This window comes from Tiliqua scincoides, chromosome 1 (genome assembly GCF_035046505.1).
Source record: "Tiliqua scincoides isolate rTilSci1 chromosome 1, rTilSci1.hap2, whole genome shotgun sequence".
Classification (NCBI taxonomy): domain Eukaryota; kingdom Metazoa; phylum Chordata; class Lepidosauria; order Squamata; family Scincidae; genus Tiliqua; species Tiliqua scincoides.
The window spans coordinates 241,268,060-241,292,734 of NC_089821.1; the positions used below are offsets into that span (position 1 = coordinate 241,268,060).

The 24,675-nt window shown below is 40.3% G+C and overlaps 1 protein-coding gene across 2 annotated transcripts in view; it reads left to right on the top strand.

The window, feature by feature from the left end:
* ZFAND3 (zinc finger AN1-type containing 3) overlaps positions 1–21,292 on the top strand; it is a 184,721-nt gene extending 163,429 nt beyond the window's left edge. Inside the window, exons 7-8 of one of the 2 annotated variants that reach the window (XM_066618640.1) lie at positions 152–246; positions 18,770–18,853. In XM_066618640.1, coding sequence (XP_066474737.1) covers positions 152–240 — 89 coding nt within the window. In that variant the 3' untranslated portion in view covers positions 241–246; positions 18,770–18,853. Of the gene's footprint in view, positions 1–151; positions 247–18,769 lie in introns of both variants that reach the window. The other variant, XM_066618639.1, reaches the window with a different exon arrangement.
* Positions 21,293–24,675: the final 3,383 nt, after the last annotated feature.

A 24,675-nucleotide genomic window follows, 5' to 3' on the forward strand; every position in this document is an offset into this window, starting at 1 on the left:
ATCCATATGAATACTGATTAGCTCAACATTAATGGAGAATTGACTTGAATTTCTGCATAATTTAGCTCTATTCAGCCATCATTCTATCAGCAGACTTTAAAATGCACTGGCAGACTGGCATTTTTAATTTATTTTTCACATTTTTATACAGCTGTTGCTCCAAGGAGCTCTGGTGGTGTACATGGTTCCCTCCTTTGTAAATGGTTCCTTCCCTCCTTTGTCCTGAGTTGGTTAGTCTGAGAGATGGTAAGTAGCCCAAGGTCACCTAGGAAGCATCGACCCACGCCAATGGTCACCCTGAAGCTTGTGTACTACAAATGGCACAGGCAGTAGGGATTTTGCCACTACTAGTCTAGAGGGCATTGGATGCCTGGCTCTAACATAATCACTCCCAAACTGCTTGTCTGCTTAGTGGACGAGAGCAGTCGTTCCCAATCTTTTTAGTGCTGCTTTGTGCCCCAGAATGCTTTGTGGCATCATAGCGGGCACTAGCCAGCACTGGTCCACAACTTAATTTTTAACACCACACTTTATTTTTAACACAACTGTTGCTCACCCGCACTTTTATTTTAGCACTTCCTCAGCCACGGCTTCCTGGTAGCACCTCAGCAGGCCTTGTGCACGATTTGCTGAAGGCCTGCAACCACAGCCTTCTTCCAGTTCAGCAGTCCTTTTTGCAACCCACCAAAAATTGGCTCACGATCCACTGACATGTCATGACTCACAGTTTGAGAACTGCTGGACTAGAGCAAAAACCATACCAAATTACTGGGTACTGCATAACAACTGTATTGATCACTAGTATGACACCACCTTATGTCTTTTTATAAGAATATCTATGCAGGTCCTAGTGTATTGGTATTGTGTGTATATTAAATATTAATGACCAGACTTTTTGACAAACCTGTGGCAAATTTGCAGAACAGTTTGACCATCTTTAACTGATGTTTTATGGAGCATTGCTCCTGAAGACTGCAGCATGTTGCTGGTATTCAATATGGTAGCTGTTGTGATTGATCTGGAGCATTAGAACGACACAGTAATGTGTTCCAGGACATGTACTGGCTTCCTTATAATGTTCAATATACAATTCAGAGTGCTGTCTTTGTTCCCTAAAACTTTAAATGACTTGGAAGTTGCTGTCTTCCATATTTTTGTGTTTGCCTTTTATACAGGCGTATCTATGGGGTTTGCGTTCCCAAACCCCCCATGGTTAATGGAAACAGTGGGGATGGACGGAGCTCCCTCACCTTCGGATGATACTCTGAGCCCCGCAGAGGCTGTGGGCATCTGTCCGCAGCCTCTGCAAGGCTCAGACTGAGCCCTAGAGTTAAAAATAGTCATTTCTGGTTTCTCTGTCCACTGCTGGACTTAGAGGACCTCTGAGGACCTTAGAGGACCCCTTTCCTCTGGAGCGGGTGCATGAGGTAGGCACAGACCCGATCCATGGATACAGGATTCATGGAGATACAGGGGGCCCCCCTATAGCTTCAAATGTGAATGATCCAAAATAATCTCTTGCAAGTGGTGTTAGACTCCTAGGGTGTCCACCAGAGGAAAGGTCCCCTAAGCTAAATTTACACACACCCAATTCTTTTATCAGCCAAGTTGGCTAAGCCCCCTTTTGTTGCCAAAAGAAATGCTGGAGAGAGACTCAGAGTATACAGGTCCAAAACCTGCCTCCAGAATGTATTTGATGGCAAGGGGAGTGTTGAGCCCCCTTTTGCCACAGATGGTCTTTGAAGGGGAGGGAATGGGCTTGTAGGGCATCTGCTTTTGAAGGCTTAAATTGATGAGATTATTTTCCCCAGTTCAGCAATGGTAACAAAACCTGCCGAGCCCCATTATTTAGCCTGCCTTCTGGTGTTTGAATGTGCCCCAGAGTCACTACTGTTATGATTCCAATTCAATCCTGGGATTTCAAATGCATTTAAAAGGTGTGAGGGGAGGGTGCAGGGAAGAGAAATCCCCCAACAATTTACTTTAAAGGAGACCTGCCACAAAGGTGCATTAAAAATATACACATCCCTTTGCTGCTGAAATATTTTCATGTCTGTGTGTGTTCACAATCTTTTTCCCATTCTCTTCTCTTCTGTATAGGTTATTAACTGCTGACAAGAAATTCACATCTCATAAATAATGCTTAAGCGCCATTGCTGTATAAATTGAATGTGTTATGAATTGTGATGGGGCTTTTTGTAGTGTGCTATGCCTAAAGCAGAAAGAACAGAGGATGTCATTTTCATTAATTTCTAATGAGGTGCCAATTAAAGGCAAGGAAGGCTCTCCGATGGGAAGAGTCATAGAGCTCCCCTGAATCCTCTATCCTGGGGCTGTCATAGGAACATGCCACCAAACCTTCCCTGAAATTCCATTAAATTACAATCTCATTTAGTGCATGCACAGACAAATTCAGCTTCCCTTTGATCTTCAAAAGAGCAATTTGTAAGATGAGTTCTGAGCTTTCTCACACAGGGAATTGGGAGAAGTGAAGGGAACTGCTAATTGTAGGTTGTAGCAAGGAACAGAAATGTGAAAGCAGATTTTCATTCTTTCCATCTCTGAATGACTAACCTTTAAATCAGCAATACTGGAACAATGCCACTGGAGCAATGCAAAGACATTTCTAGATGCCAGTTACAGCAGCCATATGTTCAGACAGTAATAATCACTAGTGTCAGGTGGACTCTTCAGTGGCTTAGCTTCACATAATGGATAATGAATGCATAATGCACTATTCATTTAGTATCAAGTTCAATTGGCAAAAGATCAACTATTAACATAAAAAGCATATCAGCTAGCAGAAAATTTTTTGTCAAGTATGTGCAGCTGCAAAATTGGTATGGTTTTACCTTACTCTGAGTAGCAGTGCTGACTGTAAATAGATGCATTTGCTATTCCAGCTTAAAAACTGATCAGAAATGAATGTTAGCAAGATTTAAATTCACCATTACTGATGCTGTAATTATTAATCTCAGAAATTGGAAGTGAGTAGGTTTCTGCTACTTATGTTCTAGAGATGACACAAGTTGCATATTTGAGAGGGACAAACCAAAATTTTTTAAAAAATTATTTTCCAAAATAAAAGCAAACAACAAATATAAACAAACACATAAGAAATACAAACTCAATACACAACACAAAAACACACCCTTGGAGTGTGAAGTTTTGAAGTTAGATTTCATCTGTTAAAGTGCCTTCCCTTCTAAAACACATTCAGTATATAGGTGGAGTCTCAGTATTCTCCAGGGTTCCATTCCCAGAACTCCGAAGGCAAAAATCGCATTAAAGCAGATCCATTTAAAAAACAATGTCCCTTTGCTAGATGATTTAAAAACAGCCTTGCTGACCTTTGTGATGTAAAACAGAGTCATTAGGCAGATAATCCATCAGTCTCTCTCCAGGAGCTTAGAAAGGCTTCACTCTGAGCCAGTGATCCCTCCCTTCACTCAGAATGCAGCCCTGGGAAAGAATGCAAAGTGATTATCATTCTTTCATATGCTCAGGGAGAAAGGGAGGGGTCGATTGCCTTGGGGTGAAGCTGTTCTAAGTGCCTGGAGAGAGAAAGATGGATGGATTGTCAGCCAGCTGCCCTCTCTGGCACTAATGAGGCTATTGTTAAGCCATTTTTTCCTTTAATTGAAAAGACCCTTCTCATCCTGTTGAGATAAAACTGCCTGTGAAAAATCCATTGATAATTAGGTTATACTTGTATTTTTTTTAAAATCTGAATTCAAAATGTGATTTGAAATCCTAGAAATTTATTTGAATTTGCACAAAAATTCATTAACTTAATTAGCAACTTGGATTCTGTTTTTCCCAGTGTGACTTTTCATTTAAACACTTTTAAATGTGACTTAATTTAATTAACTAGTTAAATTTTAAAAACGTATGAACATTAGTTGTTCCATCTATAGTCGGAACAAATCAGCATTTGCTCGGTTTGGATGTTTCAACTTATAGTGACTTGTTTTCTGTTTTTCATCCAGTCCTTCTAGTAGTACCTTACACTATGGCAGGTGGTACTTGGTCCGACTGCCATGGTGATGACATTGCACCGCCTTGCCTAGTCCTGCTCAGCTGTAAGTGGAGATGCATGGTGCACCAGTGGACAAGTTGTGGCTGTGCAGCTGCCTTCAGAAGTTCGACAGTTTGGGGAAAGCAGGGTCAGGGCAGAGCCCCCAACTGTCTGCTCTTGTGCACAACTGCAGTCTCTGATGGCAGTGGTAATACATGCCAAAAAAAAGAGTGTTTCCTGTCCTTTTAACCATAAAGGAGAAAGGAGAGTGCACTGGCCTGAGTGTGTCACTAAGCCATGTTTTTACATGATATCTGATCTGGGCTTAAAATCCCGATTCCAGTATCACTTGAACTTTTGGAATGTAAACTGTAACGTTGTGAAGACTCTCATAACAAGATTGGATTTACAGTGTTTTCCTAGAGTGATATAAAATTGTCAAACTATACACTGAGCTGCATTCTGCAGCAGTAAAGTCTTTACGTGGCTTACAAGCGTGGTTTAGGGGATTGGTTATGGGATGTGAAGTATTTCACCTCTGTCACCATTTCAAATCCAGCCCTGGTCAGCAATGACAGGAAAAATCACCACTTAGAGATCCCAGTACAAAGTAGGTTCTGCCTTCAGTCCAGTTTGTTGTAGATGCACATGCCCTTATCTAAAGACTGGTATTCCAAATTACCTTAATTAGCAATATTAGTGTCCAAATCCAAAACCACCTGGGTCATGAAAATTATTTTTTTCTGCACTTTGAGTATGCTGTAAATATGTGCTATTGTTTCTTATGAAGCTGTTTCACCTTAAAATGACCAAAGCATATTTAATATGTAATTTGTGCATGACGCTTTTGACAAACTAATACATAGACAATGCCTATCCATAGCCGCAAACACTTGGTTTTTAATTTCTAATGATGACAGAGCCCTGTTATAATGTTCAGATACCTACTAAGAACATATTGTAAAATGCTGTATGAGATCTATTGTTCAAGCAGTGGTTCGTTTTGTGACATCTTGTGTCAAAATTGGAGCATTCTTACAGTTTAGGGCAGTGGTTCTCAAACTGGTGGGCTGTGACCCACCAGTTCGTGTAACACTTCCCACGTCCCTTTAAGGATTGCTTCCCTGAGGGGGGTGCTTTGTACTACTTACATTTAACTAGATAGGACTGCTGGAGTTTGCAGGAGGTGCAGGGAGTCCCATGCAGCCCTCTGCAATGCTCCCCAAGGCTTGAAACATTCAGAAAAAGCAGGCACAAAGCACTTCCCTTTTGCAGGATGTGTTTTGCGCCTGCTTTTTCTGAACATTCCAAACCTTGGGAAGTGCTGTGGATGGCTGCACAGGGCTCCCCACACCTCCTGCAGACTTCAGCAGTCCTATCTAGTTAAAGGTAAGTACAAAGCACCCCCCCCCCTTAGCGAAGAAATTCTGGGGATCACTTCGCTGCTCTAGCCCCTCCCCCTCAAGGACTTACTGAGGGAGTAAAGCTCCCTCGAAGTTTGAGAAATGCTGGTTTAGGGTCCTTGGAATGCCTAACAGGCCAATTCTATGCATGTCTACTAAGCTGCACTGAATTAATGGGACTTGCTCCCAGGTAAATGTGTATAGGATTTCTATGGATTTTATAACCTATGGCTCTGGGTAAATTTTTCTCTGTCTCAGTTCTCACCTATCTAAATAGAAATAAAAAGTAAGGATTTTGTGAAGGTTTACATCATAAAAGTTAGAAAGAACTGTCCTAATTAAAAGTGCCTTATACATAACACACAGTAACTTTAGACCTGAAAATCTTTTCTGTTCTACAAAATGTATGATCAGGAACATGCATAATATGTTTTGAGAATTAAAGTTGTTTTTAGTACGCTGTAGTATTCTCAATTTATTTTCTGTTTGACCAGCATATGCCACTGCTCTGCGCCTAGCATCCTGACCCATGTGACAATCTTGGCATGGGAAAAATGCTTTTAGGAGTGCAGATGCCTAGAACAGGTTGTTGTCAAAGAACAAATAAAACACACACAAAAAATTACTAGGTGAATTTAGAGAATATTTTCCCCATAATCAGCAGTTCTTTGTAGAACTTAAATGCTTCTTATAAGAGGTAAATATTGAAATGTAGCCTTACGCCTCATAAAATCCACTTTGGACCTCTAGCAAGCCTGAGGCATAGCTATGGCTGCCTGCCAAAATCTGAACTTTTCAAAGCGAAGTGAATGGTGACAGTAATTCCAACTCTTTTTTTTTTGCAGCCATCTTAGCTTTTGAACTATTGCAAACTCTGTGTGTGTGTGTGTGTGTGTGTGTGTGTGTGTGTGTGTGTGAGAGAGAGAGAGAGAGAGAGAGAGAGAGAGTAAAACTAGCTTAATGAATTTCCCTCAGTAAAATCTATCACCAGCTCTGAGCATGTGGCCTACTTGGGAAGTGAGAAGTGAATTGGACTCAGAATGCAAACCTAAGATTGGCCATCCCGAGGTCAATTTTTTTTCCTTTCTGTTGTCTTTATAGTACAAAGCAGGATGTCCCCTTGCACTTTAAAGGATATTTAGGCAGTGCAGCTGCTATGCCACTCTGAAGTAAGGGCACAAACATTCCCTTACCTTGAGAAGGACTCAGTGACTGCCTTCTCACTGCATAGTGCAGTATATGCACCATTGACTCGGCTGTATTGGCACTGGAAAGTTGGTTATGATTGGGCTGTTAAGAAGTTACTGGGGGATGTCGACACAAATTTGAAAATGAGATTGTTTTATACCTAACTGTCCAAATGTGGAATATTAGCTTTACATGATAACAGAGGCTGGCAATCTAGCAAGCCAAGCAGTATCAGCTATGGAATGTTGGCTCTGAGAATTACATTACCTTGCCAGACTTATATCTGAGTTTGGTGATAGATCCACCCATCACAAATGTGAATCTATGCTGTTGGATGCCGGCTTCATTGATAATAATATACATTAAGATGCTTTGGACCTTGCCCTCTGATATGGCTGTTGATGCTATTGTAGTACAATAATTCCCTTCAGTGTATATTTCTAGATGTTCCAGTTATGAGAAATTTTTTTAAATGTAAAACTGTTTTTCAAAAAAGGACAGATTTCTGGAGGAAAACTCCATTACAAGCCCTGATGGGTATGTACAGTCTGAGATTAGTTGGTTACTCATCATGAGGGCCAGGTAGGAATTTTTTTCTGTCGCCCGAATTGGCCGTGGGTGGCAGTTTTTTCACTATGCCAGACTGCCAAGGGAGGGAAGGTGTGTTCAGTAGGTTTCATGCATTAAAAAATTCCGGTTCGAAACAACTGGAGGTACCCAAGAACTGACAACACGCTGATATACTGATGAGCTGACCCTAGGTGGCAGAGAGAAGTTGCCGTCAAGTGGAGCGTGGGAGGCAAAGGGCCAGAGAGAAGTGCCGTCAAGTGGAGTGTGGGAGGCGAAGGGCCAGAGAGAGACCAGACCAGGAAGGAATCCAGCTGGAACAAGGAGTTATATGAAAGACTAGAACTATTCAATTGTAAAAATCCCTACGGGGGTTTAGAACAGCCTGCCTATGTAAACCGCCTTGGATTAAAGTCTGAGGAGAAATCTGACAACCAAAGAAAGGTGGTATATAAATACCTGTATAAATAAATAGAAATAAAAATGGTTGCTTGTTTTTAATAAAGTGACCCAAATTAAACCCAAGTACTGCCTGGTGACTCCCTTGCACCAAGTACTGTACCAGGTGACTCCCTGGTGACTCCCTTGCTGCCACTCCCTTGCATCTGGCATGCTATTTACCCTTGTGTCTCCCAACAAGGGTAAATAGCATGCCAGATGCAAGGGAGTGGCAGCGAGATACAAGTATCTTGTGGTCTTGTGTGCTCCCTGAGGCATCTGGTGGGCTGCTGTGAGATACAGGAAGCCGGATTAGATGGACCCTGGGCCTGATCCAGCAGAGGTGGTCTTATGTTCTTCTTATGTGCTTAAGGCCACTTACAGATCTCAAATTTGAGAGACATCTAGTCCAAGACAGATGGATTACTACAGTGGTTTGAAAACTAGGAATGCCTCCTGACTGAAAACCAAAAAACATGATCTGAAATGCTTCATTTTCTAGGGAGTGTTGCTCTTCAGGCAGGGATTGGACAGCCACGTGTTGAAGATGTTTTAGCTTTGAATTTCCTGCTTTAAGTAGGGGATTGAAGAAGATTGCCTACAAGACCCTTTCCAGTTCTGTGTATTTGTATACATGTGTATATCTGTGATATACATGTGTGAATACACGCACACGTGTGTGTGTGTGTGTGTGTGTGTGTGTGTGTGTGTGTGTGTGTGTGTGTGTGTGTGTGTTGACAGGTGTGCTTTTGCCCAATTTTAGCTGTTGTCTGAGCTGCAGCCATACCTGAACTGATCAGATCAGACCACACTGGTTCAGAGCTTAGTGACATCTCATTAAGATTACAGTACCTGCAGGACCGTCTTCCATATATTCCAGCCTGCCCCCTGCATTCTTCTGAGAGAGCCCTCCTATGCATGTCGCCTTGATTAGAGGGGGCAGTGATTAGTAGGCCTTAGTTAACACCATAGTTGCAGAATTCCCTCCCTGGGAATTTAAGAGCTATCACATCCCTTGAAGCATTCTGGTGAGGGTTAAAAACTTCTTTGTTTTGTGTGGTTTTTCCATGTAGTTTGGGTGGGTGGAATGGTGTGTTCACTTTTAGATATGTATACATATATAATTTAGATATGTATACATGCCTTTATGGCTGAAGTTTTTTGCCAATTTTATGAGTGCTTTTGTGTTTCCTCTGCTGCAAACCACTTGTGTTTTTATGCTACTAGTTTAATTGAGGATTTACTGCTGCTTTAGTATGGTTTTTATTTGTGCTAGAGAATATTTATGACATATAGTGTTCCAATATTGGGTTGATCAATAATTTTCAACATTACACAAAATAGTCAATTAATTATAGGTATGTATTCTTGTTAGCCAACTTGGGTACCCACTGTGTGTGGGAAAGGCAGGTTAGAAATATATTAAAGAAATAAAATATTATCTCTTCCATATTTCGGTTGAAACTGTTCACACATGTAGATACTGAATAGGCAACGGCAAGGAGTGCCTTCATGTGTAAATCAGTTATCAGAAGTTATCAGGAACTGTTGCAACTTTTAGCACTCATTCTACAGCAACGTCTGCAAGTTGCCAGAAAGTATCAGGTGATGCACATAAACCTGTACATTGACCAGAGTAAACAGAACCCAAGATAAAACTAAGCTGATTTAGTACTTAGTTCTTCCTGTACTACAGGAACAAAATACATGAGCTGCAATCTCAAATATACTGGGGGGGGGATGGGACAACAAAGCCTATCCCTTAACCTCAGAAAATAGTCCCCAAGTATATCATTCATATCAGTGAGAGGCTGTCATTCACTATTTATGAGGAAAGATAAAGCACCGTGCTTTGGAATACTGTACTAGTGAAAGAGAAAACATACCCTCATCCCCTGAGAGCAGTTAGACCGATCTGCACTGATAGGGACACCGTGAGTGTAATATCTCTCCCATAAAGTTCCAGCACTATGTACCTCTTTCCTGTGTCCCCCCACCACACCTACCCCCTACCCCCCCCATAACCACACACCTACCACCAGCCATAAACATGGGCAATTGTCTAATGTTGACTGGTGTTGCATGGCTCATGAAAGAGGGAAGACATTTAGCTTGTAGGGTATTTAATTTTCCACCTGCCAAATAGAAAATGAAATGGTTTAAACAAGTTGGGGAAAGCCCAAATTGAGGCATCTACTTGCTAATGTATTGTTCAAGCTTCCCCAGCTAATGGCTGAAATAGTTGCCATTGCTGCAGCTATTTTCAGTCAAGAATTGAACAACCTTAATTGCAAATACGCTGAATTTTTAAAAGCCTGGTTGTGTAAGGCCTGTGACCATTCATGAAATTAAAATATGTGGACTTGTGTAAATGCCTATGAAGTTTCTGTAATAGACAGAGTGCCTTAGCCTGGAAATTTGCCATTATTTATTCTTGTTCCTTATTAATGTCTTATCTGCCTTGCATTTTCATTGGGCTGGAGCAAAAAAAAAACAGATGATACACATATATTATCAGGCTGTCTAGTACTGCTTACTTGTTTTAATTAAATTTTTGGATACACTTTGGCTTTTAATTAAATTCTTAACTTTGGGGAGAGCTGTGTTAGTGTCGATAAATGTTCCATGCAGACATCTAGAACAGCCATTTTCAACCACTGTGCCATGGCACACTGGTGTGCCACGAGTGGTCCACAGGTGTGCCACAGGAATTTGAGGGAAAGTCATTTATTAATAGGGCCAATGGGAGATGTGAGCCCCCACTGGCAGCATGGTGTCAATTGTCAAAAACCTGGTAGTGTGCCTTGGCCATTTTAGTGCCTTGTCAGTGTGCCGTGAGATGGAAAAGGTTGAAAATCACTGATCTAGAGGTATGAATACCAAGCCAGCAAATATTCTATATTCACTGATTGTTAGAGACAACAGTCCAGATGAGAACAGAGGGTGATAGCTTTAGACCTTTCTGGTAATGCCCTTTAATAAAAATCACACCTATTAAGGATTGAGCTGAGGTGGGAGGGACACTTCAGAAACTTTTTTTTTTAACTTGGGGATTTCTGTGAAAGGGCTACAAAGTGTGTCAAAATCACCCCAGGTTGGCTAGGCTCCTGTCTGAGACAATAGAAAACCATTCTCATTCCTTTAAATGGGTTTCTTTTTGCCTTGGTGATAGTAGCTTGTAATCAGATCTAGTTGTGAATACAAAGTTGTATTGTTCTGATTTCGCCCTGATGGGTTGGGAACACTTGAAGAATGAAATGCAGAAGAAATGTCCCCAAAGCAGGAATGGGGTGAAGGGAACAGCAGCAGTGAACAGCCACAAAGAAAGGTTTGTGGAGAAACCCACTCTCCCTGGCATTTGTTTATGTGCTATATCTGCTTTGGGTCAGCTTAAGTAGTACCTTCTAATACATCTTCAAATGAAGATATTAGTTCCAATCACAGCATGCAAAGGGGGTGTATCCTAAATTGTTGCTCACCAAACAAAAGGCACTTTGGTTTGCACTTGTAAGACGAAGCAATTTTCACTGTTCCTCCTAAAAATCTCTGCTGAGAATTGAGTTTGTTCCCAAATAGGATATGTGTAGTGTAGAGGGGAAGGGGAAAATCTTTGAATATTTTCTGCTCTCCTCCCCACCCGTGCAATCAAAAACCTTTTCCTACATCTCTTATTTACCTTCAACTCGCATCATCTCTTGTTGTGTATGACTTTTGAACTGCTTTGACCTCATTTTTTTGTTAATTAATTTGTTTGACCTGAGTGGGTTTTTTGTGGTTTCTGGTTCAAGAAAGTATAAAGCGGATTTAGACATCAGTTTTGGAAATGAGCAATTATAGAGCAATCAAATAATACAGGTATAACCTAATTATCCTCAGATTTTTCACCCGAAGTTTTATCTCAGCGTGATGAGAAGTGCCCTTTAAATTAAAGAAAGAAAGCCTCTTTAACAATAGCCTCCTTAATACAAGAGATGGCAGCCGGCTGACAATCCATCAATCCGATATTCAGCCCTACCCAGCACCCAATTTAAGTTCTTATATTTAAACCAGTTCAGTGTGATTTGGGATGAAATCAATTTTAAATCCAACATGTTTTTTGTTTGGACTGGATTGAGATTCAAAGCTCCCTGTAAATAACATCAAAATTCCAGAGTGATGAGGAGAGGAAATGAAGCTCCATGTTGGGGTGGGGGGGTTTGGAAAAGAGAAAAACCCTTTCCAATAAACCTATTAGCACCAGAAGTCACTGTTTAAAGTAACACACTGTCAGGACTCGCATAACTTTACAAGTCTAAAAAAGAAAAAATGTCACCTTATCAGCTCAAGCCTCTGTTTTATTTTTTAGCTGGGGGGGGGGGAGGCTGTGTTCTGGAGCATTTGTTGAGCTCCACTGTCGTCAGATAGGGACTATTTTCATGGCCATGCGTTCCCCTTTGCCTGACTTTCAACACTAGCCAAGGCACTGTTGCTTTCTCACAAGTAAATGTGACTGCAGTTTAGTTTTGCTTTCCATAGGTCTCAAAGTATTTGGTAGCTTGGTGGGAGGGACTTCCTTCTCAGGTCTTTTGGTGGGGCTGCATTTGTTGAATTGGGACCATTCTGGTGGTGTCAGATTCCTCTCAGCCTGCCCTTTGTAGTGGACTAAGGCACATTCATCTGTTCATGAGTAAACACACGCTGTGGCTCAGTTTCACTTTCCATAGGGCTCAATGCATTTTACTTGTTTGCTGTCAGTTTGTCAGCTGCAGCTTTGTGACCCACCCACAATCAATCTCAGTAAAAGAAAAAATGACTGGTAGTGCTTACGACCTCATAAAAATAAACAATCTGAATAGTACATGCTGGATTGCATTTTTACTTAATGGTAACTTACTAACATGTCACGATGTATGCGCTGCTTACTTAAAAGTATAGCCTTATTGTCAAAGAAGAACTTTGATATATAGGCAGTTCTTCATTTAACTTGGAACCCCAAAGCTTTCTATTCCAGCACACATTTTGAGGTGGTCATGTTACAAGTCATTTTGGGTTTTTTATAGTAGTGAAATTTTTGCCAAGTAATCAAACTCCAATTATCACTTTGCGTTATCTCCAGGTCAATCAGAGGGCAGAGCCTTTCAACTCTGAAAAGTTTAGTTTCTCAGCTCTGAAAAGTGTCCTTTCTCTGCTCAAATTAGGCAGGCACCTCCTTAGTTGCTATAGTAATTTTCCTGGGACATTATAAGAACATAAGAACAGCCCCACTGGATCAGGCCATAGGCCCATCATAAGGAAGGTGCCCCAGCCCAGCCAAAGTTAACCTTTTATTCTCCTTCCTTCTGCTGCAACCTGGTTCTGCTTTGCAAATGCTTGCAAAGCAAGTCTGTTTTTTGAAGCGCCAGGATGGGATCCTCCTTCCCAGGCTACAATTCAGTGCACCATTACTTCAGAATAACACCCATGGAAAGCAGTGGGTCTACTTCTGAGTAAAAAGGGATGCAAATATCTCATCTCTCTGCTGCAAATTGAATTGCACACTCTCAGTTATGTGTTATGGTTTGTATGTTGTATGTAGAGCTTCTGGCTTAACACACCAGACACCTTAAAGCTGGATTTGATTCATGGTTCTCCTGCAGTGGTTCCCAACATTTTTCATTTGCATATCACTTGCATATCAAATTTCCATAAATTGTACCCTTCATATTAGTAAAATGTTTGTAATTAATAATACAAGCCCTCATCTCCTCCATATGAAAGCCCAGACTTCATGTATTCCTCACATACTTTCTTTTTTCATCTGTTTGAAGAACAGAAGACTCTGCCTTTGCACTGTTTTGCACCAGAAGTGTGCTGAGAAATTCTGGGTGATTGATCACTTTCCATATTATGTTTCAGCTTTTTTACTGTGCTGGTTTTCAATCACTGGTTCATACGTGAATTGATGACCAAAACTAGCTGTTGGTGGGGCTTTCACAGCCAACTAGCTACCTTCCTTCCTGCCTTGCAAGGCATTCTGGATCATGGCCTGCCTTTTTCTGCCATTATTCCATTCTTTTTGAAGTACCCCTAAAGGTCCTGTTGAGTGTCCCTGGGAGTACATGAATACCAGGTTGGGAACCACTGTTTTACTGTTATGTAGTTTACAGTGCACTTATTCTGATAGTGTTTACAAAAAGGTGATGAAGACCAGAATTTAATAAAGAATAAAAATGTATCTTATTATCTTTTACTATGTTTTTAATAAATTAGAGACTACAGTTCTTAGGTAACAATTAGTGGTAGGTTATTTTTCAGGATCTGGCCTCAGGTAAAATCAGACAAAACTATAGTCAGACACCCCCCTAAGTTTAACCCCCGACTTATCCGAGGGTCATAGAAAATTTCATTATTGTTGGCTCGGAACCTGCTCTCGACTTATCTGTGGGGTCGGCTTATGGTCGGGTGCCTGCGGTATGTTGAGTGTGTGTGTTAAGGGTATGGGGCGCATGTGTGTGAATCAGGTACATGGCTGATACAGACCGAGAGATTCTGACGGCTGAAGTTAATTTGAGAATTTTGTACTTTAAAAAAGAGTAAGGCTCCACAAATGCAAACTGGCCTTGCTGGACTTTTTGGAAAGAACTTCACACATTCTCTGGTCATCAACTGTACCATAACATCAAGACACCAAGACCAACCAGAGACAAAAGAGGATAAAGCAAAAGGACATGACTAGTTAAGGTAGTAGTAGTAGTAGTAGTAACTTTATTGTGCTACAGCACAACGAAATTGATGCACCTTTGAGATACAAGCATAAATAATTATATACAACAATCACAACAGTCACACTCCGCACACTCACCCACACATTCTATACAACATGCATCATAATATAAAAACAATATAAACAAGACCATATTGCCCAAGAGTATGATAACTATATCACCTCTTTGGTAGTAATTTTAAGTTCCTTATTCAACATAGCTGTGGGATAAAAACAGTTCAGGAATCATGTGGTGCATACTCTAATAGTTCTGTATCGCATACCCGAAGGCAACAGTTCAAAAAACTTATGAGCTGGATGGAAGGGGTCTCTAAGAATACTGTGTGACTTCTGCAGACAGCGAGATGTAAAGATGTCCTCCAAAGCTGGTAGATGAAGGTTGATGATGTTCTGCGCAATCTTAATAATTCTCTGCAGAGCTTTTTTTGTCCCCTGCAGAGCAGTTTCCGCACCACACCAAGATAAGTTAGGACATTCTCAGTGGTGCAACGATAATAGAACACAAGCAGCTGCTGTGATAAATTTAAATTCCCAAGCTTTCTTAGAAAATATGACCACTTTTGTCTTTTTTATCAACATGCTGGTGTTAAAAGGTGTTGTGGGGAGCACTGTTAAACTGAAGTGTAACAAGGTTTTATTTATTTTTAGAGCAATCTGATGGAAAATATATGGATCTGAGAAGGTATCAGTTCCCATGTTTAATGCTGATGACCCAATAGCTGTCTTTTTATTGGAAACTTTGCAGTGAAATAACTGATCCTACTATCCATTAAGGGAAGTTTTTTGAAGTTGTTTTAATTCCTGAAGGTGATTTCTAAACCCTTTCCTCAGTTTATTCTGTAAACTCTATTTTCTGAAGTGATTTGAAATTTTATTTCTTATGGTCATTGTGAAAGGCTCCACGACCTTCCCCAGAGTTTTGTGCAGTCTGCTTATTGCCTCCAGTGGTAATTAACTGGCCATAAACCTATCTAGCCACTTAACACCTTTCAGGTTTCTCCTGTTTCAGTTGCCAATTGCTCTACAATCATAAGAGCTTCCAAACCTGATAGCCAGGTCAGTTTAGCAAACCCCTTTGAGCCGTGCTCCAGCCTGAGCCTCCCTGACTCAGCCTGAACCCAGGAGCAGGTCTCTGTTACTGGGATCTACAGTTCCCATACCAGCCAACCATGGATTAGCTCCCACAACCAAGTCCCTTTGTTCCAATAATCCAGTCAGCTGTAATAGATAGGATAGATAATAATAGATAGGATTTATTGAAGAGAAAGTTAAAGAAATGGTTATACAGGCACTGCATTAGTCATAGATTTCAGAATTTAGATTAGAGCATATCATTACAATACAACACTTAGCAATCATAAAACAATAAAGAGCTAACTCCTAATTCTATCACTCACCAAAGTCTTACACTTTCAGAGTTTCAGTCCAACCCATCCTTGTTGCAGTCAAGGCGGGTTCATCTTGTCAGAATGGTCAAAGCTTAGGTCCCCCTTGGCCAGAGATGAACAAAGACAAAGGAAAGCTGAAGACAAAGGAAAGCTACTTCCTTCCACCTTTATAGGTCTCCTGACCCATCCACCAATTAGAACTCGGATCCAGTCGAACATTTTAGGTGTGGACGTGCCACAGGCCTTCTCCCTCATGTTGGACTCCCCCTACCTGAAAAGTTCACAGCTGCACCTTGTTGTTAATCAAGCTGCCTTGAAGCCAATTTAGCGGCCTGGTACCTTATCTGTAGACCCTGTAAAGCGCCCTCCCCCCCAGTTCTCTCAGACCTGGTATGTGCTAATGAGCACTCTTGGTTGCAGCTGGTCCTTGTAACACGGGCCTAGCAACATGGCCAAAGGCAGAGACTTTCCCTGCTTTGATTTTTACCTTGTCCACCCAATGTTAACTTTTCTGTCACAGTGATCAATGGGTTATAAAACAAACCTTTGCCATTTCTGATTTCATATAAATGCATTAGTTTGAAATCACCACTTTGTGACAGTCAAGTTCCATTATATGTCCTCTTTGAAAATGTTTGTTTCTGCTTTCTCATGTCTACACTCCTGAAACCTAGAGCTGGTGACTGACCCCCCTAAACTGAAAGTTGTGATCTGTCCAGAAGTACTGTTCACTGGATCACATTAGAAGCCATAAAGAAATAATTTCAAAAGTAGACATCACAGCTACCTTTTTGTAGATGTATTTGACTTAGGCAATCCTAATCCCTTATGTCAGTGCTTTCCAGCACTGGCTTAGTGGTGCCAGTGGGAAATGTGCTGCATCCTGCAGTTGGGTATCACTCATGGAGGCCTCCTTAAAGTAAGGGAATGTTTGTTCCCTAACCTCGGAGCTGCATTGCCCTTATATCAGTGCTGGAAAGCACTAACATAAGAGGTTAGGATTGCACCCTTAGAAATTGAAAAAAATCAGAAGTGTGCCTATAAGACACCTTATTTCGTAAGGTTTAATGTAAGTTTTGTAAAGCAAAGTCAGGCTTCTTCATCATCCATTTGAATGCAGAATATTTTAGGTTTTTTGTTTCCTTTACTAGGTCACTGTATTGTGGAGGCAGGGAAGCATGCAAGCCATTTCCAGACCAGATTTAATTATTTCTCTGAGCCTTAGCAGCAAAAATTTATTCACCACCTGTAGTTGCTCTGCTGTGTAATACAAATGCTGAATAAAATGTTCAGACTCCTTAATACATTTCTGTGTTATAATTCTGCCTTGGGCACTGGGTCACTGGACACTGTGTCACCCAAGAAATGTTGCTGTTGATCTAAATAGCTAAGACTTCCTTGTAAACCATGGTCTGTAATCACTTCTAAATACAGGCATGTGCTTACAGATCAACACATTTCCATGTTATGTGTCATGTGTATAAGCACCCCCATGTGTGGGCATTTGTGACTCAGCTATGTGGTAAACTGTTTGTCAGCAATTCCCCACATAGTACAGGGTTAATTATGTTAAAGTAACTCCTCACTTTGGGGACATGCTTGATGCAGTTAAAATTTGCTTTGCTTTAGGAAACTTTCACAATAATAATCCTCCACAATCACTTGTGAAGGCTGCATAATAGGTTCTATTATGTAAAAGTTATTTAAAGTAAGAGCACTGCTCCAAACTCAACACTTTGTATCTGAGTGGCTGAGAACTTCAGGGGATAGAGTTACATGATTTTGATAGATTTAAATCACTGTATACATTAACCTATAAGTAAAAAAAATTATGCCTAAATATTGAGACTGAAACCCTGGGTCGACATACATGGGTCAATACAGTGACTGAAACAGGAGTTTCTGGGAAGCTTAGCATCTGTCTAGTGAACTGGGGGGTGGGGCTGCTCATATGCTGATCCCTAATTTGAAGCATGTTTATAATATATGAATCTGAGAATATTTGTCTGTACAATTGAAAGTTGTGTTGCGGGATTGTATAGCTGAGCAAAAATGTCTGTGTGCATATAAGGCCATACTGAAGCACAAATCTCTGGATCATAACAAAATAGCATGTACTTTTTGCAGGGCCTTGTTTTTGGAAAGTTTCTGGATATTTTTAGGCTTAGCATTCACCTTTGTCAATTAGAATTTCAAATGAATAAGAAGTGCAAATTTTCATGTGAGAGGTAAAGGTGCCAGCAGCTGAATCAGAATTCTGTACAGGAATAACTGTCATTATTAAGGTTTGTTTTGAAGTGGCTTCAGATGAGGCATCTGTAAAACAAATGTTTTATTAATTATGTTTGAGATGCGACATGAGCTGTGGATTATGGCTGATTTGTCCTGTGCCCTTTCACTCTGAAATAAAGCTGACAATCAGCAGCCTTTGCATGGCCACATTTAAAATGTCAGCTATCCTGACTTCAGATAAGATTCTTATATCTGAAAATGTATACTGTTGGGTTGTGTATAAAGATGAACTGTGCACTCCCTAGGTTTCTGCATCAGTCACACTCTTCAGGGTGTGTTTGTGATTGGATGGAGTTAGTGACTCATGCAGAAATGCAAAGGGCAGCTGCCTGTTGGGGTGGGTAATTCTGCTGCATCTCTGTATATCAGTAGAGATGCAGTGATCTGATCACTCTTGATGCAGAAATGCAGCTGAATTTTCAGCCCTCAGCAGCTAAGTAGAAGAAAGCAAGGCCAGAGCAGTTCCTCATGCAGAGAGTCAGCAGGCATCAGCCTCTATAGATGCCTACTTTGAGTTTGCTGGAAACATAATTCCTTAGGGCACATTTTAGAATAACTGTCCTGAATGTTGAAGGGATGTGGTGAGGAATGTGCAAAGTGCTACAGAAACTAAGCTTCAAATGCCAACAAATGCTAACATAGAAATATTGCAAAGCAGTAGGACTGTTTCCAAAGAGTTTGCATTAATCTTGTGTTCTTTTCTTTCTCATTCCTTCCCCATCTGCCCTTCCAGGTTATGTGTTCTGTATGTTGCATCGCCTGCCTGAACAGCATGATTGCACATTTGACCACATGGGGCGCGGGCGCGAAGAAGCCATTATGAAAATGGTGAAACTGGACCGGAAAGTGGGGCGATCATGCCAGCGCATTGGCGAAGGCTGCTCCTGAGTGCAAGACTCTCTACAACCAAATGCCGTTCTCTTAGTTCACTAATGTTAGCCTTATTTAGGACAAAGTCAGCCAGACACCTTGTACTGGGCAAGTTTCAGACTACAGCCAATCAGTTTCCTTTCTTTAGCCAACCATCCTGGTACTGTAGTTTAGGGTTAATGGTGATTGACATTGATTTCTGGCTGGTTGTTAAGGTGCCTGCTAGCCACCGTATTAAAAAAAAGGAGAAATATTTTTGAGCATGGCTGGTGGATTATAACAAAAAACCTAAAGGCTTCTATTATTGCAGGAGTCAAGCTCTTTAAAAAGAAAAAAAAAAAGCCTTATGCTGGTGAGCTTCCAGCAGCTGAGTAGAAACTGATGTAAAAGACTGCTATGTGCACAGCTCTCTGGAAGAAAGAACGCTTAATATCCCAGTTTTCCTAGCCTCATTTCTAGCTTACCTTGAGGGGGGTGAAGCTCTGCTTAGAGTAGGCAGTGTAGCTGCTGAACCTCGAAGACCCCAATGGTCACATACCATTTTCACATGTGGCTTCTGAGGTTAGGTAGCATCACCAGCATCAGGGAATCTCTTGGGGTGGGAATGTCTGTCTGGGAAGCCAAAAAGAGACGGGGGACAGATTCTTACGACAACTTTTATATCAAATGCATTATAAGGAACCCGTTTTCTTCACTGGAGGAGGATGATCTTGCTTTAAAGTTACCTCCATTCTGGAACAAGCAGTGACCAGTGTGCATTTTCTACACAGCATCCACAACATTTCTCAAGCGGTGTCATCAGATTCCACATGCCAACCACTGCAGCTGTCCCCATCAGCCAAAACCTGATTGGCTCTTGTTTGCCTTTTGCTAAGTGCAGGTATCTGAGAATTGATCAAATAAGGCTAATTCACAGCACAGTAGCCATGGCTGGATCCTACAGACTGACTTTCTGTAGCTAGACATATATTGATGGGAAAAGGACATTTTGTAGCAAATGGAATTCAGTAACAGTATTGGGGAGCAACCAGGAAAATAACCCCTTAACGAATTGAGTTTGTATGCCTCACTTCCAATGTGTTACGGAGATAATCAAATGGGCTGTTCCAGCCTTGTGTCTATGCAGCTCAATACTCTCAGTGAAGGTTCCTGCCCATCATCTGTTGCTAAGCACGTGATTGTGAAATGCATTGCATAGAATTGGGACTCTCCAGATCGGTTCTTTAGGGCGACAGCTTTATATTGTGGTCTGTCAGTCCCATTGCGCTGAACTGCACAAATCGTTAGTGTGCAGGGAAAAGCAGCATTGTCTGCCTCCAGCTACAGGCAAAGTCTCTGTTAAAAACAAAGAATATCTTATATTAATGGTGGCTCAACGTGGAATCTTTACCCCCAACCAGTTAGTGCTCCGTTAGCAATTGGGAATTAGGTATATAGTTGGGAGAGGGAGGGGGGCTCAAGGAAGGGAGGTTGTATTGTCTCAAATTAACCTATCTGTGAAAGTATAAGCCACCCAAAGAGTGAGTTACCCTCGTGCCACTCTTAAAAAGATTGTGAGGTAGAGCAATTTAAGTCAGTCTCACTTGTGCTGAAGGTCAATGACTAGTTTTACAGGCCAAATTGTAATTACTCTGGTAGCCAGCTGTGGGTAGTGAAGGAGGCTAACCCTTTGCCTGTATTACTGCAGTACAAATTAGTAATGAAGTAACTCAGAAATATTCCACCATTCTAAAGTTCAAAATGGAAAAGCCATTCTGTGTTGTACTCAAGGCTTTGAAATCAGCAACGGAATTTCCAGCTGCATATTCTAGTTCCTAAGGAAGTCTTCCCCTTCCATCGGTGCGTGAGGGGAAATCAGACAATTTTTTTTGCATTTGCCATGAAGAGTTTAAAAACCATGGACTTCAGCTGCTGCCGCGCTATGCACTTTCTTCCCTTCTAAAATCCTAGCATAGCATTTGATGGACATACTGATTGATACACAAGACTTTTGCAGATTAATAACGAAGATGCTATATTTTCCCTTGTTAATCCTTTCTTTAGCCCTGTTAACAAGTGCACAGTTGGTTTCAAGGTGGCTCTTGAGCGAACACTACTCCAAGTTCTTGTGGATTATGGACAATGTTCACTTTAAAAAAAAAGTGTGGGGGTTGTTCCTTTGCAGTATCTGTTCTGTGAAGTTTGTTAAACGTAAAGGAAGCTTAAGTTCTTGTATCTCTAAAGAAAATCTTATTTAACCCTTTTTTGTGTTCTAGATTTACTTACACATGTAGCCTAGAGCTCAGTTTTAGTTTAACATTGTGAAGATATTAAAAAGATCTTGTAATTCTTTTTCCTCCTGCTTAAAAGAAACAAAACCATTAAACAGATCAGATTAAAGTTTGAATTCTTCTCTGAGTATTGCCACAGGTATTCCTGATCAGCATAATTCCTGTTTTGTTTAATTGATTTAAATGGGAAGGAAGAGGTATGGCAAAAGGCTTGTTGCAAATCCACAGGCTTGAGTAAGTAATTTCCTGTCTGTTGGGGCAACTATTTTAGACTTGGAAAGTTTGGACACACGCCAGTCAGGTAAAGCATTTAATTTTTTCTCATGGGAATAAATGATACCTAAGCAATTAACCAGTTTTAACTCTGGCTATGTTGTACTCTGTGTGCAAATACATCCAATTAAATATGAAGTAGTCTCAAGAGTGTTGAGCACTTCTAAAATTAGTTACTTCTAAGCAACTAATGTGGTTTGTCTACACACTGGCTTTGTTGCTATGGAATTAAAAAGGCCAATGGGTCACTTAAAGCAGATAATCCTCAATTCATTTTAATACTATCTTTTGCCTGCCATTTCACCTTGTATCTAGAATGCAGTTTTCTTGGTTATTAAAAATATTCATGATTAAATTACACAATAAAACTCTGAACAAGTCATTATCAGAGAGAGAAGGCTCTAAATATATGCAAGTGAAAGTATTGAACAGGGAGACAACATCAAAACTGATATTCAGCTTTTTCTTAAATTCCCACTTGGATTTGAAATTTCCCCAACAAAAGGAGGTTCATACACCTGTACTTTCAGATGGAGAACTCTGAGTGTATGCATGCATTCACACTGTGCTTCAGCAATGGTGCAGGTCTAAATTGTTTTGTATTTGACAGTTGTATTCCAGGTGATAAGTTTTTTCAGAAAAATACTTCCTCATTCTTTCCTCCTTCATAGCTGCTATTCTGCATTGAAAACACTGTATATCATTTTGATTTTTGTTGTTGGTTTCAATAAGTGGATGTCTGTACATGTGGCTTGTGAGGTTAAGTGACATCACTGATTTCAATAGCTTAAATGTCAGTGTTCTAGACTTCTTTCCCAGCTGAACGATATTAACTTCCATGACCTGAATCTAACAACCCAAAATCATGAAGATTCATTGGGCAGCCTAAGAGCCATTCTGTCTATGTTGACTTTTCACCGGTTTAGAATGATGCATGTCTTCCCTTGTGCAACTCAAGACAATCTTTTGGCCTTCCTTAATAATTATATTTTGTAGTCCCAGTCAATAAGAGATACTGGATAAACTTTTATTTCTAATTGTCTGTTTTATTGTGGAAGAACATGAGCTTTTGAGTTTCACACGCACACAAAATTTGAAACAGAATGGAAAGGGAGCTGATGTTGTACCCGATTATTTAAGAAATACAAACTGTTATTTAGGATGTTAATCCTGTTGGCCAATGTATTTTAATCAGGACCTTTGGAAACCTTAACACCAACAATCAATGCCTCTCTATAGCCTCTAGATATCTTCAGATATTCAGATACCTAAATCTTCAGATATTGAGCTCTTCCTCTTCTCCCAGTTTTCTGCCACAGATGTACAACTATAAAAATGAAGTGCTGTGTTCCTATTTGTCCAGTTGTTATTCTCGTTAAATTGTAGAATCTGGGCTTGTGCCTGAGGAATTGCAGTCCCTGATTAAAGGGTATATTGTAGGTGTCCTGTCGCTTGTGATTAGGTTTCTTTCACCCTGAAATGGCTAAATTGCTTGCATTTTGCAAGCGGTTTCATTTTTTTGTACAACTGAAACACAAGGTAGATAAAAACATTCTTTCCTGGTGTGCGTTGGTTTCTGGAGATACTAGGCATTGACAATTGGGCTGGACTAGGGGATCCAATACATGATTATCTCGATATTTTTTTTTACTGTTGATCCAGTGTCAGTTGCAGAAGATCATGCATTAAATCTTCAGACAAATGAGGCTGCAATCTTATTCACACTTCCCTGGGGGTAAACCTCATTGAACACAATGGGGCTTATTTCTGAGTAGACATGCATCAGATTGCACTATATGTTATAACTTACAAAAAGTTGTATATATTGGATGTAAAGCAGTTTGAATTCATCTTTAGCTATCCTGGATGATGTAGCATAAGATACTGCTTTTTTCACCTGTCAATAGTGAGTCAATAGTCTATTGAGAAGGCTTGAAGCTATGATGTATTATCCGGCAAGGATCTCACCATGCTCCAACCTATATACCCACATTATTTCTATCCAAGACTGAGTTAATAATAATAATAATAATAAACTTTATTTGTATCCCGCCCTTCTCCCTGAAAGGGACCCATGTAAGGGAGTTATTTACCTTTTCTGATATTTTAATTAATCATTGGAAGATGATGAACAAAGAAAGCTATTCTGACTTAAGTCATTTCTGTCCAAGGTATGTGTACACCTTTGGACTGGACAGAAACTTACAACTTCATGCTTTCATGCTAGACTGCTTGTGTTAAGGCCTGGTTTTAGGCATGATACAGACCCTGGATAACGTACTTACGCAAGTAAGTATTCCATGTGGCAGCCTCTCATTTAAATGCATTTGCCATGTGCATTAGCCTGCCTTTTTGCATAATTAGCACACTACCAATTAATGTGTTGTATTGTTGGCATTCTAAATCGGTACATGTTTGGTCTGACATATTTTAATGAGGTGTAAGTTAGGTGGAGTATTTAAGTCAGTGCAGTATCCATAGCTCACATGTTCAAGTTGGGCCTTAGGCTTTTGTATGTTCACATCTTGAGAGAACTAGCACAATTTACCTGCATTACTACATCTGGGTACCTCTTCTGTGAAACACCTGCATAGTACTGTATTTTGTTGCCCAAGCAGAAGATGCACCATCAAGCAACAAGAATACTGTACTTAAGCCAGAATAGAAGATATTATACAACTTGCATCTCTCACATCTCTTAACATGGTCTGAATCTTGAACATCAGTGGCATATAACTGACTTGAAGAGCCAAGTGCTACCCTGGTACACATTCTGGTGCTAAGAATTGTCATGCATGGGAATGAGAATTTGCAAAATTTCACTTGATAAGAATTGCTTGAATCAAAAATGTCATTTAAATACAAGCTGAATCAGAACAAATTGCTTGAACTAAACAGATACAATGTGTGTTTGTATTTAATGGGGATTATATTTTGTTGAAGAGTTTTAATGATTTTTTCTATGCCAAGATGTGTAATGTACTGCAAACTAGGCATATCTTTGACAAATACATCTAATTCAGAACAGTTGGTAAACACTGAACAAAAGAACTGAACCAAAAAATAATTGCATCCAAAAGAACAAAGAATTTGTTTGATGTTAAACTTTGAAGGTATGGATTTAATCTAAACATGAGAAATCTTTGTTGCAATGATTCAACTAACATTTGTCGATGAAGTGCAGTCAAGACTGAGGTGAAGGCTGTAATCCTAGACACACTTACTT